The 17,462-nt window shown below is 33.3% G+C and overlaps 2 protein-coding genes and 1 long non-coding RNA gene across 3 annotated transcripts; all 3 read right to left on the reverse strand.

The window, feature by feature from the left end:
• Positions 1-5,375: 5,375 nt before the first annotated feature.
• On the reverse strand, positions 5,376-6,220 carry LOC139092859 (uncharacterized). Its single transcript, XR_011544639.1, has 3 exons — positions 6,090-6,220; positions 5,848-6,033; positions 5,376-5,784 (listed from the first exon to the last, which is right to left on the reverse strand). It is a non-coding gene; the product is annotated as an uncharacterized lncRNA (long non-coding RNA).
• A 2,403-nt stretch (positions 6,221-8,623) lies between these two features.
• Positions 8,624-11,039, reverse strand: LOC139092674 (uncharacterized). The gene is made up of 4 exons (XM_070643184.1): positions 10,420-11,039; positions 10,201-10,355; positions 9,965-10,050; positions 8,624-9,122 (listed from the first exon to the last, which is right to left on the reverse strand). Exons 1-4 carry the CDS (start codon positions 10,479-10,481, stop codon positions 8,904-8,906), a joined length of 522 nt encoding a protein of 173 aa, XP_070499285.1. The 5' UTR covers positions 10,482-11,039; the 3' UTR covers positions 8,624-8,903.
• A 5,000-nt stretch (positions 11,040-16,039) lies between these two features.
• On the reverse strand, positions 16,040-17,432 carry LOC139092673 (uncharacterized). Its single transcript, XM_070643183.1, has 4 exons — positions 17,029-17,432; positions 16,822-16,976; positions 16,678-16,763; positions 16,040-16,293 (listed from the first exon to the last, which is right to left on the reverse strand). The coding sequence occupies exons 1-4, from the start codon at positions 17,088-17,090 to the stop codon at positions 16,075-16,077; spliced, it is 522 nt and encodes a 173-aa protein (XP_070499284.1). The 5' UTR covers positions 17,091-17,432; the 3' UTR covers positions 16,040-16,074.
• Between the last annotated feature and the right edge of the window lie 30 nt (positions 17,433-17,462).

The raw sequence follows: 17,462 nt of genomic DNA on the forward strand, positions 1-17,462 counted from the left end.
ACGATACATGCAAAAGTACTTAACAAAAATGTTGCAATTTATCCAGTTGTGGTTTTTGTCTGAGAGTTGCATGCAAAAAAAAAAAAAAATTTTAAAATGGATATTACTATTGTTAGTGGTAATTTTAAGTATACGGGTACTGTACATTGGATGATTGCGAATATTCTCATTTTAGATGAGATAACATTTGAAAATTTTAAGGTAAATTGAAATTGGTATTGCAAATACCTAGGCAGTAACCCGAACAGGAATCGGTATGTTGCCGTATTAAAGGTAAGCTACGGATTTTCTCTAACTCCACCATGACGGCTGATTTCGGCCCATACTTGATATAACGTGGACAGAAATACGTTATAACTAGTTGATGACAATTTAATGTCCAGTTGATGACTAGTTCTAATGTATTTTTGTTCACTTGGGGTATTAACAGGATACAGAGGGTAACTTATCCTGACACACGATTACTCCATTGTGTTGCTCGGGTAAATGTCGTCGAACATGATAATTAATTCCTATTGATTTAATGCGATTTAAAGTGCTTTAAAGAAGCTTTTACACAAGTTTCTGTCCATAGCTATGATAGCTCATTCAATTAAATTACTATATTGCTGTTCTGATTGATTTTAGAAGGTTGCACGTACTTAGTTCCTTGGTAATAACAGAATTAGGACATGAATGTATCCGTTTTATCGAGAGACTCAACCGCATTTTTCCCATTAATTGATCGTGAAATATTCATTTGGTCTTTCTGCGTCCAAAGTCTGTCTTTATGCCTAGCAGATGAAGAAACCAGTACTTTAACCGCTTTAAGGTTCCGTCACTATGGCTTTTCCAGATGCATCAACTAGGCCAAACCAAACGATAAGTCAGTAACTCAATCAAACTAGAGCTAATTGCATAAAAACCTCAAATAGATGAGCTATTAATGATGTCTATTGCTAAAGGATAATCACCTATTTCGTAGACAAAATATCTTATAAGCATCAAAAATCCATCTACAGTCAATTATTTCAAAAATTCCCATTAAAAACTCAACAGATCTCCAAAAAAGCAACTAAAACTTTAAATAATAGAATAATATCATTACACAGAAGTCTCTAGCTGCTCATTCTCCTATCCATCCCCAGAATTTCCAAAAAGTACAACTCTAGATAAGAGCAATAAAGTTTTATGTCAAGACTACTTAAATTTTCATTTTCGTTCTTATTGCAATTGTTTCTCTCTGACTCGCTTTTGCGTGTCAATTATTAAAAGACACGCATTTTATATCCACAAGAGCATTATTGTGTATACACGGAAAAAGCTTATTGTTATCTATAAACAAACAAAAAAACAAAGTCAAGTTAAACATTTAAGCTTGCTCTCTCGACCATCATTCAAGCTTCCAAGTTTTTTTCTTATGAATCTTGTCAAAAATATAATACTTGAGGGATTTACTTGCCACTGTCTACATTTACATTTCAAGGCTCTCTTTTTAACGTGAAAATCAAGATTTGTAAAAATTTGCTCGATTGCCTGTTGCTTATGACAACCAGAGTATGGCCGTCTCAAATTCGACATTAGATTGTCGAAAAATTCGAACTCAACTTATTTTGAAATAAAAATTTACGTTACGAAGAAAAATAAAAGTAACGGTCAAAAAAAATTTGAATATTTTTGAAAAATTTTAACGGTCGCTTTTGAGAAAGCCACACTCTGACGACATTAGATTGTCGAAAATATTCGAACTCAACTTATTTTGAAATAAAAATTTACGTTACGAAGAAAAATAAAAATAACGGTCAAAATAAATTTGAATATTTTTCGAAAAATTTAACGGTCGCTTTTGAGAAAGCCACACTCTGATGACAACGATTTAAAGCTTTAATGTTTTTATTTGTTACTGAATAGGCAATAGATCATCATGATTTCAAATAATGTCCTCCTTTATATCCCATGGATTAGTTCATTGAACCAAAAACATCTTTTGTGCTGCTTGCTTGCTGAATGTATGTCACAAGGATTTTCGTAAAGCAAATTGAATTTAGTCAAACAATAACGACGAAAATAAAGGATATACGACGAAAAAAAATTTGGTATATATTGTCTTGGAATCAATGGCTTTTAAAACTGCACTTGATAGCACTTTTGTGAAGCTACTTATATTCAGATGACTTCAATAAAACAGGAATGGAATTCAATAGCAAGCAATTTTTTATGACACAAGACAGAAAAATTGAGAATAGAAAAGAAGCTTCTTCCATTTTTTTCCGCAGCTTAATCTTTTTTCATGTATCAATCTAAGCGCACATACACAAAATGAGCATGAATAGAAGCACTAAACCATAAAAATGTGAATAAAAAAGATGTCAATTTGAATCAATTTCTTATTGCCGTAACAGGATTTGAGTATTTTGTTGACAATGGTAAGGCACAAAAAAAAAAGACATGAGTAAGGAAAAGTTCAATGAAATTGAATGAATTGTTGCAAGAAAACAAGTAAAAAAAACTTTTGTTGGGCATCAATGAGACTTTGGAGATGTCAAAAGATCAAATGGGCGATTAAGGAGCTTTTGAGTTGATGTCCGATCGGCACAGCTACCATGGTGACTAGGTAGTAGCGAACTTAGATACCAGAACTCGAAGTCGATTCGGATTTTGTAAGGAAAAATTGACTCAAATCGACTAAACTCCATATAACATTTGAGTGGACAAAGAGCTCTGATTAGAACCAAGTAGTTGCAAATTTGGTTACTTTCGTCAAGTGCCTGCTACTTGACAACATTTCAATATGTGAAAATCATGATAAAAACAGCATTTAACTTAATATTAATTATAACGTTCATTTGAAATTCAAATAATATTTTTATTTTACATAGTTGAACACCCCTTTTTCATACAAAAGTTCAGTCTGTTTTTGAACTCCGATGAATAAACAACATTGTGAATAAATAAAATCCGTAAGGAATCCTCAATTACATTTACTCTCGAATACAATCAAAAAAGTATTGACAGCAAGCTTCAAACATCATCTAAGGGAGACCATGTATCACAATTGATCTGTACGGAAGCAAAATATGGAACTAAATACCATCAAAATGAACAATTTGATGCAATTTTGATGAAGAAATTGAATTTCGAATTTTAGTAGGAAAAATAGGTCAAAATCAGTTCCATTATGACATTTTCAGGTCTTCATATCAACCTTGCGACATAGTAGAGCTTAGGCAGCTTCATTGTACTGCTCGGATGAAGCTATTTTAGATTTTAATTTAAGCATCCTTTCTCTTAAATTGTTCATCAATATTCCGACCGGTTCATAATGACAATGGCTGTTACGTGGCTCATATGGGGACATTTAGCAATGCTATTTGGCAGCAAACATTCGACTACAACTTAAACCTGCCACATGACACTTGCAAATAGGTTGCTCAGGCACATGATTCCACATGCTATTTCGCAGTATCATAATTGGGTCATATGCTTGAACAACCTTTTTGCATGCCTCTAAGTTGGCTGTCTATGCTTCATATGCTGATCGGGAACGTATCTAGTCTCCGTTCCAAGAAACGCCTTCTCGGCTCAAAATACTTCCTTGCTATAAAGCTCTAATTCCTTACGATTACACTTTACGTTACTAGGATCGGAAATAAATCTAATAAATAACAAACATTTGAAGGAATCCTTGAGATATTATTTTTGTTTGAGAATCCTTAAAATGTACTTCGATCCGTCTTATCACCCTTTATCTTAGCAACCTGATATTGTTGATAATACTTTTTTTCCAGCCATTCTTGCTATTTAGCTCTTTTTGCTTTCCTTTAAGCATCGAATGAACCGATGAAGCAAAACATTGATGTAATTTGATATTTTATTGGTCATTTACGCAGCATTCATGCGTTAAATTCAATGCATTAGTTTACATTTCAGCATAGTTACTTGCTATTAATTAGATTTCATTCATCTTTTTCTGTTATTTTTAAATAGAAGTAAATCAGTCAAATAAATCACATCCAAAATGATGAAAAATCAATCAATGTGAATAAAATTGAAGGATAGCCAAAAAGGAATGATTAATCAATGAACGGAAATAAGGAACGAAAACATTTCGAGGCTTGTTTGAAAGCTTAAAGCTCTTTTCAAAAGCTCCATTGAATGAAGTGAAGTTGGCTGCAGATTCAAAAATAAATTTGAATTTATTTTGACCGTTGACCTTTTTTGATTGAATTCTTTAAAGTTTAAAATTTGCATTTTCAAACGACTGCATTCTGTTGCATTGCATTAAGTTAGGGAATGTTCTAGGTAGAAATTTTTTATGAATCATGCAGCAAGACCTTGACAATGTAATTAGAATCAATCATGACAACTCACAATGTTCGCATTTATATAAAGAAAGACTTCTAGGAACTACTTTTTTGGGAATTTTCTAGATTTCAAGAATATAAAGTTTTATGACTTCAATTGAAGATGGTGAAATCATTTTTGTATTTCCAATGAATCGAATTATTCTCAGAAGCCACATGGCGTCGAAATGACCCAAAAATCTTGGCGTAGGCTGACTTGACTCTGGCGTGTAGTCGGATTGTCTCCAAAAATAGATTTTCTGCCATTTTTACATTGAGTTCTTTCCAGGATTGTAGTCGTTAAGCCATCGTTGGGTCTCTTAATTAAAGGCAAAATATGTCGGAAAAGACGTAGGTCAAAAAAGACGTAAAGTTGTCTTAATGATGCTGTACCGGCCATCAGAAGTCAAAATGCACTAAATTTGATACTTAGGCTGAATGTCAATGTCAATTTTGGTGTCTGAGCAAAGTGTATTCTGGGATATAGTCATATAAAGGCAAATCTGCCAAAGTGAGAGTTTGGTTTCTGTAGCCGAGTGGAAAGAAAACAGAGTTGATATCTGTATCGGTGTTTTGTGAGTACGTGGGTTCGATTCTCACCAGAGACCGATCTCTCTTACTTACTTCGTTACTTCGTTGGACCGTACAGATCAAGTGTGATACATGGCCTCCCTAAGTTTGCACCTGAAGCTGGCTCTATCACTGGCTACCGCTTGCCTGATATCTCAGTCAGCTGTCGATAAGACAAGGATTTATACAATGATCACGACATTGCACTAGTCAGTAACAAAGCTCTAAGTCGACTCGGGTTTTGTATGGAAAAGTCGAGATCTATCGACTCGACTTCATATAAAATTCGAGTCGACTTCAAATTCTGGTCAATACTATACTTTTAAGGTACACAAAGAATAGCCCTTTAAAGCATAGAAAGTAAGAAATTAAAACCCAAAAAATTCTTCTTTATTTTTGTTTAAATTTTATTAAATAATCCTTAATGTCTAAATTCCTAATAAAATAAGCTTTAATTCACATGAAAAAGATTTAATTGATTTTCAAAGAATATTATTCGAGGTACATGAAAAATCACAAAACACACAAGTTTTACACAACATAAATGTTACATCCACAAAAATTTATGCCTTTTCCTGATATGTTATAGGAATAAAGTTAGGATTATGAGTAATAATGATGTGATTACCTTGAAATTGCTGTACTTGATACTTTTTAAAAAGTGAAAAAAGCACCACAAAAATATAAAAATTAAAAACAAAATTGACAATTGATGTCGGCGAGAATCTCAAGAAAAGTCCAAAAACAGACAGTGCCGTGAACATGACGAACAGTAAAACACTTGGCTTAATTTGCTTTGGATTGTGCGTCCGGATGCCTCTAATAAGAAGAATAAAGGCCAGAAGACAGACAATTTGCAGCAACAACATTGTGGCTGATCCCCAAATTAGAGCTAAAATAGGAACAAAAATTCTTGAAAAAATTTCACGTCTCAGTAAACATTTTTGCGTCTTACTGTGCTTAAAAAGTTCCATTCCTTCTGGACTTTGCAGGTTCATTTCCTTTTCAATACGTTCTGTATGTAGCGATTCAGCTAGCGTATCCCATTCTGTGAATATTTTTGTTAGTGTCAATATGCAAAATATTAGAATTAAGGAGCTTGAGATTAATCCAAAATATCCTATGAACAGTCCACCCGTCTCTGAAATTGACAAATTTTTAATGATCTGTGGATTTATTGAAGCTGCTTTGACTCACCAAGCTCAAATATAGTCAGGAATTTTTCAATTCGTATCATGTTTATGGAACTAGACTCAGTCAGCGAATGATTTCCTTAAAATGGAATAAAAGTTTCACTTTTTATTCTTGCAAAAATCAAAACATCTTGACAACGCCTGCGCGACAAATTCGTAATAAAAGTAAAAGTTTTGTAATCGTTAGGAATTTTGTTGGAATCAATTTTACATGCTGTAATATGCGGGATTGTTGATTTTTCTAGATTTTATTTGCAGAATTTTATTTGAATCTTTATCAAAAAGATGAATTTGAAGCTGATTTATCATTTAGGGAATGCGATTTGAAGGACTTTTACAATATTCTTTCGATGTCGTCAGAAGATGTTGTGCGAGAATCCTGACGAGACTTAACAATTGAATTCCTTTTTCAAGTTTGAATTTAACGATTTAAAATCGTTTAAAATTTGACGAAATTTTAAAATTTAACGAAGTTTTTGATTTAAAATTTAACGAATTTTTAGGATTTGAAATGTAACGAACATTTAGAATTCAAACTTTAACGAATTTTAAGTTAACGAAAAATACGAAATTTAACGAACTTTAAAATTGAAAATTTACCGAATTTTGAAATTCATAATTTAATGAATTTTTGAGCCTCAAAATTTAACGAATTTGAACGTTTAGAATGTAAAATTGAACGAATTTTCAGAATTCAAAATTTACCGAATTTGAAATTTTAGAATTCAAAACTTAACAAACTTTGAGAAATCAAACTAATTTTTTTAAATTTCAATTTTATTAATTTTAAATTTTAATTCAACAAACAACAAAACATCAAATTCGCATGTCCTTAATTACTCTAATTACACATTATTTCAATTCATAATTAAACCTTATTATCATGCATCATAAAATAAACAGAATAAATGCATGAGAATTTATATCCGTAAAAGAAACCCAGCAACACGTCTCCAATAATAAGAATGAGATCCATATCAAAGAAAATTAGCGTAAAACCTAGCATTGAGTATGCAACACCCCACGCAAAGCAGGAGAATATCGTTGGTATCAAAATTTGTGGCTTTTGCTGAAATGAGAGGTTTTACTAAGTTTTGGTTTAGTGTTGTCTAAACTGTGTGCTACCAAATTTTTTTGAACATGCCATGAACCGCATGCCGTGTACAGTTTTGGTCGTGACACACCATCACGGTGTGTTTTGTCACAAAAAAGTTTGGACAGCACTGGTTTAGTTCATGAAATTGAAGAACTACTCACACTGTATATTCCAACAATCAACAGCATATCGACGATCGATCGGATGTAGAACACCAAAAGGCAAATTTTCAGAAAATCAACTTAAAGTTGGCAATGAAATGAAATTGTTATTGGAAATGCTCAAACAAAAATGACATTTTGAGAACTTACATTGACTACTCCTATCTATGAATTCATTAAGGAACTCCAAGCTATCCGAAGTTTGATAATCCTCAGTCATGCATAGTATAATAACAGTCAGTGCACTTATGTCTATTAAAAAATTGAATCTAAAAAGCAAAAATAAAATTTTTGACAATTTTTTCAAAATTTTCCGAGCGACACAAATGTAGAAAAGCAGCCTTCGAATCCGAAATTAAGTCAAAGTCATGCCAGCCTTGCGCTGGATCGATTAACTGATTCTAGTGCTACTCGGATCATCAACTCCGAACTTGATGTGACTCCTAAATGTAGCTTTGATTAGTCTATAATACTTACATCCCAATAGCATATCCACCACCTTGTAGACTAAAAATGACCAAAAATTTCTGAATTTTTAAAAACTCATATGAAGGTAGAAAGACTTTAGAGCTCATGATCCTTTATGATTTATCCACATGAATAATGCAATATTACTGAATGTTTTGAAGTTCTTATTGCATGACTTGATAGTCAGCATTACACATTTTACACATTCGATGCTACATAAATGTAATACTCTAATAATTAAAATTTATTTAATTAGAGTTGTAATAATGACTTTATCAGCTGATTTACTTAGTGTATTAGACAGAACCATAATTAGCTTATTGTCGATCTAATGAGTCACAAATTGAGCATTCCGTCAGTAATTTTAATCAATTTAATTCTGTTCCTTAATTTAAACTTGAACAACTAGGGTTCGTCCGAAATTGAAGTACTTACATACTTACTTCCTTTGATGGGGCGCACGTGGGTTCATTTCAGTGCAGAAAGAACGTCTAAAGCCGAAAATTGCAGTATCACAGGCAAAATAGTTTGGACTGCAGACTTTCTCAAAAATGAATATTCAAATTTTTTTTAACCGTTACTTTTAATTTTCTTCGTAACGTAAATTTCTATTTTAAAAAAAGTTGAGTTCGAACTGTTCGAATTTTTCGACAATCAAATGCCGAAAAACTCGAATTTGAGACGGTCACACTCTGGGACGTACAATAAGGTCCAGCCCAAAACTGCAAGCAAGCCTGAACATCTAAAACACAGGAATTGTCGTCACAACTGCTGTTCTTAGCAGAATCCTTAAAATAATTATAACTCATCATATTCTCATTGTCTTAAGTTCGATTTTTATTTAAATCATAATTAAATTTGCTTGTTTAATTGGAATGGTAAAGCTTTACAAGAAGTACATACATCGTTGATCATACAAACTAAAGTAATATGGCAAATTAACTTTAAAATTCAAACTTTGGACACACAAAAAGTAGAGAGAATTACACAATAAATATTTCAAGGACAGTCACAGCTAGTCGTATACTTTATGTGCTCATTCAAATTTGTGTGCTTATGCATCAAGCGTCTAATTAATATGTCGAGATTAAATTTATGCGTGGGCATATTGTGCACTGTACGATCGTCTCTTTTCATTTCTAATGTTGACATAAGTTGAGTACAAGACGAGGAAGAAGTAAATTCCAATTCCGATATCAATTATTGCGAAAAGTGCTCCTTTCACTGAGAAGGTAACGAGATGGAACAAAATTGCTCCAACGACTCCAAATGCAGTAACGACAACGGCTGGAATGATTTTGCCGGGATTGCGCTGAAAAATGAGAAAAAAATTTAATTAATTTTTGACTGGAAGTTGTTTATGGTTATTTATAGAAGAGGTCAACAAAGCATGAGAATTATTGACGAATATAGCTATGAGAGGTCCAAAATGCTGTGGACGTTCATTTAGGTGAGTGTGAATGTTGTCTGTTAGGGGGAATTCTCAGAATTAGCATTGTTTAAATCACATTTACTCTCCTCCCTGTTTGTGCGTAATATGTTAACGGTCACTAATAAGTTATAACTAATTTTTGTCCACTTGGGCACGGTGCAGTCGGAACATCTTCAAGTCTTGATGTTAACCCTAACAAGCAAAGAGCATGCTTTTGTAGTACAAAATATCACTACTGTACCTAAAAGTGGTCTCTTTGCATGTTAGGGCTATACGACAATGTACCCTATTGACTGAGTATTGTTCCTGGAGGTGGTGACTTGATGACAAAACCGTGTATTTAAGCCAAAACATTTAGATTTGATGTTAAGTGTCGCTCGAGACAGTATTCATTGGTATGAAACTTAATTTAAGGCATTGACATTTCTAAATTTTCTTCATCGGCTTTCAGCCAGATGAAATTTTCGTATGGATACGAAGAGATGAATCTTTCATACGGATGAAACGTGCGTCAATGCCTTGATTTGATTTTAAAACTCCAACCCAAACAGCACAATGTGACAAATTCCTATTTTCGTCACACTTAAATGGCCCGAAATCAGCCATCTCTAAGCCTTCTTGTCACTCATGTTTTATGGTCAACACTACGTCATAGCGGTGCCTTGTGCAACTGCTTTGCGCTGCTCGTGGAAATTTCATTAATTAAATTAAGTAATACTTACAGCTTTGATTCCTTTGACCAGACAAACATAAATGATGAATAAAATGAGATTCGATACCAATCCAACGATGATGGTGATCAAAATAACTGTAAAAGCATTAAATAATTTAGTCTTACTATTATTACATAAAACATAAAAGCATAGCTCGAAGTCGACTCGAATTTCGCATACAAAAGTCAACTCAAATCCATAAGAAACTCAAGTGGACTTCGAGTTATGCTTAATATTAATATTACTTGTCTTCAAAAATTGACAATCTTTCATTTCCCAGTCTGGAAACGATTGTTGAAAATGCTCATTTTTAAAAATGTCATCACACGTTAATGCATTATATCCAGCAAGTAAAGCCAACAAGAATAGACCGCCAATAGCACTTCCAATAATGCCTAACCTGTAAATTACATTATTCCATGTAAATTAAGCACAAGAAGCACCAGAAATTCACAACACTTTACCATCCCAAAATCAAAGCGCCAGTTTCAAGACCAAAACAACAACAACTTTTCACAGTAACCATATTGAGATTTTTTTGTATTTTCTCTTTTATTATTTAATAAATGCTACAGCAGCAGTCCGACTGATCTGTAATTTAAGAAAGGTAAACTAAAACTGTTATGCGATCAGCTTTTTGTTAATGCTTGAATTTTAAAGTTTTTTCTCTCTCATATTACACAATTGAGAGTAAAAAGAGTTACGGCAGAGATTATTTTGTTAATTATTTGAGAGAAACAAATTCGTGCTGGATGATGCTTGGCTGAATTTCACGGAATTTAAGTTTTGACGTGATTGATGTTACAAAGAAGTTTTGGTTGGTTTTGTTTGGCGATTTTACCAATTTTGCAGGCAATTTTGTTCAAAAATTTGGATTTCCGATGTAAAACTGAACTTCATGAAGCACTGATCTGTTAAGTTCTATTTATGTAAATCTATAGTAGTGGTGGTCATTGTCGTCTTTATGTTTACTATTTATAATTTTACCTAAATTTACTCTTATTTCCGGCTATTTAATTATTTTTTAATATTTCTCTTTCGCGATCTTTCGTGTATTTTTTCCAACTGAGAACCTTACAATTTCATTTTTATACGGTTTTAAATTTAAATTTTCTATGACAGTTAAGTTTCAAATATCAAAAGTACGTTATTTAAAGACCGATTCATTTCATAAATAATTTCAATTAAACAATAAATAATTTCTCGACGTCATACTAGTGTGCCACGGTAAACAGGTTGTCCACCACTGGACTACAATAAAATTCAAATGATCCACAGTAGAGATTCATATTTCTTCAAGGTAACTTAATTTAACAACACAGTTTGTATTGAGGTATCTATAAAATTTGTCCACGACATTGATCATCGTAGCTCGAAATCATAAATGACCATCGATTGTTCATCGTTACATCTTCTTTGAAAACCTTTTATATTGTTGATCTTAATTAGTTATATTACATGTTAATGTTTAGTCTTGAGCGGCAATAAGGTTCGAGTAGAAGTGTTGTCATCGAGGTATTGCAAAGCTACTTCATTACTGTCTTCGAAAAAGCAGGCTTTATCGTTGTGTCATCAACAAACAGTCATGAGGAATGATATATTTGATAACAGAACAAATCTTCGTCAATTTCTCATTTTCGTTTCGGATAATTAAGCTTAGAATTTGTAACAATTCAATAATTTACTATTAAGCAATATGAACGAAGAAATGAATTATAAATGATCGTTATTGCCAACAAGTAGCGTAATCTTACAAACCGCATTTTCCGCAATAAAATGTGTCGAAATCAGCTATCAAGTATCTTCATGGCAGCGTTGCAACTTACCATGGATGCGGCGTAGCGGTCTAGCAAACACGGTGTGTTGTATAGGACTGAACGTCAATTTCGACTGCTTTTTTGAATTGCATTCCAATGACAATGACTTCAAACTATGAATTTCGTGTACTTCAATTCTAACTTGTTAACAAAATGTAAAAATGCAATTGAACGATTGCAAAGCATGTACCTACTGAGAAATGACTATCTAGATGTTTACGTGTTTTTAAGAATTTTTCAAGAATATTGCTTTGTTTTTCAGATTCTGTGCTACACAAGTCGTGTATTTGAATGAATTAAAATTGTAATAAAATCATTTAAAGCTTAATTTACTTTCGCTTCTATTAAATTAATAAAAAGTGTGACTTTAATTAATTGAAATGTAAATTTCTACTCAGCCCGAGCGACACAAATGAAGAAGGCTCCGCTAAACCTCTTTTATCAATAGTAAATGAAAGCCGTCTCCGTTTGGAGTCCATATGGCTGCCAAAAATAGCTGGCTACTCGAGTTAGAGTATGATTATGATCATATCTCATACAACTTCATACAACAACATAGATTTGTATGTGCATATCCATTAATGTAGCTCAAGAGCATGGATTAATTGAGTATCAGCCACTCTTAAAAGTGTGTGTTACCAAATTGCCAATACAGCTGCTTCAAGCAATTTGAACAACATCACTTGAGAAATATGAATGAATGCATTTTGAAATATTAACAAGGTCAGTTCGGACTTTCCCTGCAAAACCAGTTACGTTCATATGAATACGTAAAATTGATATTATTTTTATTGATTAGAATACTAAAGGAATTTCCAGCTATTATTTAATTTGATGAATTTAAATAGGTTGTCAATTGATGATGATATTTTGTAAGTGACAATTCACTTAAAATGTAACATTAGACGATCGTATGTCTAGTTCAGTGGTGGGAAACTTTTTATTTTTCGCGGCGCAGTTTGGTGGTAAGCATGTCCAGAATCCACACATGTTATAAGGTTCATTGCATTTTTCAAAAAATTTGGCTTTGCATTACTGTGCCGTGGTACACAGGTTGCCAACCATTGTTCTATTTATTGACCAGACATTGTGTCAATTTGTTCATTCAGGAGTAAGTGGTCCTTACAGGAAAAGAGCATGATTTCAAGAGCTTGATCTACTTAAATATACTAGTTAAGCATGCTTAAGTGGCAAGCTGTAGCCAGCGATAAAGAAAGCTTCAGGAGCCGATTGAGGGAAGCCATGGATCACACTTGATCTGTACGACCAGCGAAGTAAGTAAGTAAGCATGCTTGCGAGCGTGTTCTTAACTTAATCTGTCTTTGCTCTTTAGGGCATGTTAGGGTGAATGACCTCTTAGGTATTTGCTACGCAAAATCATGTTCCTGGATGGTCTGAGATTTATGAATTGACAGTTGTTACTCGTCTGAATAGACACCATTAGCAACTAGCTGAAAATGATATTTTAAACACAAATATATTGTCAATTTGACTAATTTGGATAGAATGTATAAAATGCTAAAGCAAACAAAAAGACATAAAGAAATGAAGGTCAAGAACAGCTTTATTTCCAAATAACGTTATAGAATACTAAATCGAATTTTATATTCATGAATGTATTCATTCAGTCTTCTATTTTGGTTAAGCTTTGCTGATTCTCAAAAGTGTAGGAATAAGAATATTCTTCAGAATATCCACCGCTTAAAATTCGAGAGAAGCATCTTCTAAGAAAAGATCAAAATCTTTAAAATGAGAGGAATAAAAATATTCCAATGAGATTTTGCATCCTCTCTTCTTTTTGAGCTACACACAAAAACTTGTTGATATTATGAAAGAAAATAATGAGTAACCAAAGTAGTTGGAACTACCTTGAAATAAGAAGCCGGCAAATTAGAAAAATATATTTATTTTTTTCATTTGAGCTTCATGTTATTTCCTAAGATTCTATTATTGCTAATCGTTAATTGAGTTCTTACTTACTTACTTACTGTAACCATGCTTCTATGTGGAACTTAGGTTACAATGGATTACAACAAAATGATTTCCATCTGACTCTGTTGTCTGGTTCTGTAATCTAGTTTGTACTAATTGAGGTTTTAGATTGAAGATATTATATATCATATTGCCAACAACTTAATGCCTTTGACACAGACATTAATATTTTGGTTTGAACTCAAATTATTAGAATATTGTAATCCAGGATGGGCATTTTTACAACTTCTAGGACAGAATACTCAAACTTACTTACTTACTTCGCTGGTCGTACAGATCAGTTGTGATCCATGACCTCCCTTAGGAGTCGCCTGAAACTGGCTCTATCGCTTGCTACCACTTGCCAATTTCTGATACCAAGTGCATTGCTATCTCTATCGACAGCTTCCTTCCAAGAGTTCTTTGGGCGTCCACGGGCTCTTTTACCGTCCAGAATACTCAAAAGAGCTAGTTAATCAGAAGGCCCAGAGAAGACTCCGTCATGGAACTTTAAAGGCTCCTCTAAAATTCCTTTATTAACACCAAATGTAACCCACCTGAAAATTCCATGGCATAACCTCAGGGGCATTTTATTAGGAGGACCCCGTGGTCCCAAATGGTCCCCTCTGACTACACGTCAGAATAGCCTTCTTCAATCATTTCTGTAACTCGGGCAAGTAGAGCTGGAATCATTAAAGGCAATTACAGTTAATCTAGATTCCATCAAATATCTCAAAAACAAGCAATTTTTATCAAATATTCAGATTTTTTGGTTATATAAATTCATCTAAAGTACAACCAGAAGGAACACGGCGTATAAATGTCAGAAAATCACTTCCTCGTCCGTCTTGATGCAAGCCTTGTGTCGAATATCATCAAATCTAGTCTGTGGCCAATGTCACGCTTTATTTGTGTCGTCGTGCACTTTTCGGATACTAGGGTTGTGCATATATTCGAATGCGATCGAAACTCATAAACTTTATCGTCATTTTAGTATTTTGCAGAGCTAGCATGTGACCCATTTTTGTATGTTTAGATATTTTTGACATATTTTACAGTTTCATCCTCAAAAATCAAATTTTTAGCATTTTTGCTGTATTGTTGAGCTACTAAACATTATTTTTTGGAACCACTGATTTAATCACATTTATAGCTGTACGAAAATTCATAAGTTTTAACAATCTGTGGAACAGAAATGTTTGAGAGTCACAGGATTTGTTTATTAATGCCACTGGCTACAATAAAAATTAATTCTGTTGATTTTCATTTATTTTTTTTCAGCAATTCGAGATTAAATGTCACAAACATAACTGTCAAAAACTTATATTAGATATTTATGATGATTTAATTAACAAAAAAGTATTAAATTCTATGTTAAATTATCTTTCTTAAAAACTATGAAAAGCATGTGCTTCACAAAAATTCTGACCTTGATATTTCACATAATTAAATGATTTATTTAAACTTTTGTCGGTTCCAACTGCTCTATTATGTTTACTTCAGTTTATAACAAAACGCGGGAACAGAAATAATGATGTAAAAAATCTAAAAATATTCACAACAAACTGTCATATCCCTTGAAAATAGAAGAGATTTTAGTATTGACCTTGTTATATGTTGCAATCTTAAATTTATGTTAAGTGACGCACTGGATGTTTTCAAACATAAGTTTAACTTTAAAATTCTATTAAAATAATTATTGTTATTAGCACTTTTTGTCATACTCTAGTGTGGTGCTGGAATCATGAGTGACACAAATTAAGAATGATCCACGTATCAAAGCCTGGTAGCGAGTGCCATGAAGGAGCAGGCACTATGCCAGAATTTCATCGAATTGATGCTGGATTTTGGATCAATTAACCGACTATTTTGGCATATTGTCCGCTTAATTGCTGCGTAAAAGCATATAACTGAGTGACGAATGGACATGAATTTTCAAAATTTTCTACTTCTTCGAGTAGACTTCCACTTCTTCGACTTGGACTTTTCCTTTCACATCTTGATATATCAATCGTTCCATCATAGGTCGCTCTCGATGTAATATACCCGATAATACTATATGATTACTTGATGGCAAGTTAATGTCCAGTTGATGACTAGCATTAACATAATTTTGTCCCCTCTTGATACACAAATGCACAGATTTATATCTGATCAGTTATGTGTCTTACCCTTTGGACGACAAACTCGCATCATAACAACATTAGTCATCCTTAAAATTAGTCACACAACTTGTCAAACAAATATCTGTCAACACACGAAAGATTCACACAATTCCACCAACACTACATCAAGGTATGACTTAAACTAAATTTAATTAAAACACAATTTCTATGGGCCTGAATATTGTGCAACTTGAGGATTACTCTTTCCACTTTTGATATTTGAGTAAATAGAGTAAAGAACGACTGCTATATAAAACGACAATGCGGCCCAAAACAGGTAGTAGATTCTAGTGACAACATTTTCTGAATATGCTGCAAATGCTATACAAATGATGAATGCAATAACTTCACAGATAAGTGCTGGACGAACTTGGCAGTGATTTCGCTAGAAATATAGGGCATTTATTAATTAGAAATTCAGGTTTGATCATCTGCAGCAGTTGTTGTCCAAAGTCTGTTTGTTAATGCACACTTTAGGGCATGCCTAGACCGAAACTGCACACGGCAAACGGTTCATGTCCTGATTGACACAAATTAAGAAGGCTCAGATAAAAGCTCCAGTCTTAAAAGTCTCCGTGGTTGTTCCATAGGTTTTGTCGGGGCAAACTAGTGTGCATCCCGCCTCAAAGTTTTTAAGGCCGGAGCTTTTAGCGAAGCCTTCTTCATTTGTGTCCCTCAGGATGGCATTTCCAAGTAAGTCCGGCTCCAGACTTGTGAACCGCGACACAGAATTTGAACAAAACTGATCTGTAGCTTGAAAGTTACTTACATTATCGATTCCTCTAATGAGAAGACTGTAGATGTAATAGAATAATGCATACACAGCAATTATGATAACCGAGATGATTCCAAAAGCTGCAAAAAGTAAAATTATGAGAATTTCATAAAGGAACTTGCAAATTTTCATCATTACCCAATTTTGCAGTGTAGCAATCCAAAATGACTTCAGTTTGAATTTCTGGATGTTTTTGTAAGATTGTCATAACATTTTCACAAGACATGAACACGCCAATCACGAGAAGAATTGTCAAAATCACGATTGGAATTATGCAGCAGATCTTTCCGATCCTGTAAAATGTCAATTAAGTCTCAAGTCGATTTTTATGATCTTTATGCTTACCATCCAATAATTTTACCACCTTTATCCAATTCATAGCACAAAAATTTGCTGACTTTAAACATTTTTAAATGAAAATAAAATTTTTTTAAGGAACTCGCAGCAAAAATGATTAAGCTTATTAGAAATACTAAACGCAACTAATGTATTTTTAGAAAAGAAAAGTCAATGTTTTCCGAAATTTTCTGATAGATTCTTTTTTTTAAAATAAGAAGATTGTTTAAATGATTTACATTTTGTCATGACTATAAACATCGTTAATAAATGGGAATGACGCTCAACAAGTGGATATTTGTGGTGGATTTTTTGTGTCATGGTCCAATACAATCATAGAAATTGCTGTGCAATGAGCTCTACTGTATGGAGCAGTGGTGGGCAACCTGTGTGACGTGGCACAATAGTGTGCTCACTACTGGTATAGAGCTATGTCGTCCAAA

This window comes from Chironomus tepperi, unplaced genomic scaffold (genome assembly GCF_022539635.2).
Source record: "Chironomus tepperi strain 1889 unplaced genomic scaffold, CSIRO-AGI_Ctep_v1 contig_309, whole genome shotgun sequence".
NCBI lineage: Eukaryota > Metazoa > Arthropoda > Insecta > Diptera > Chironomidae > Chironomus > Chironomus tepperi.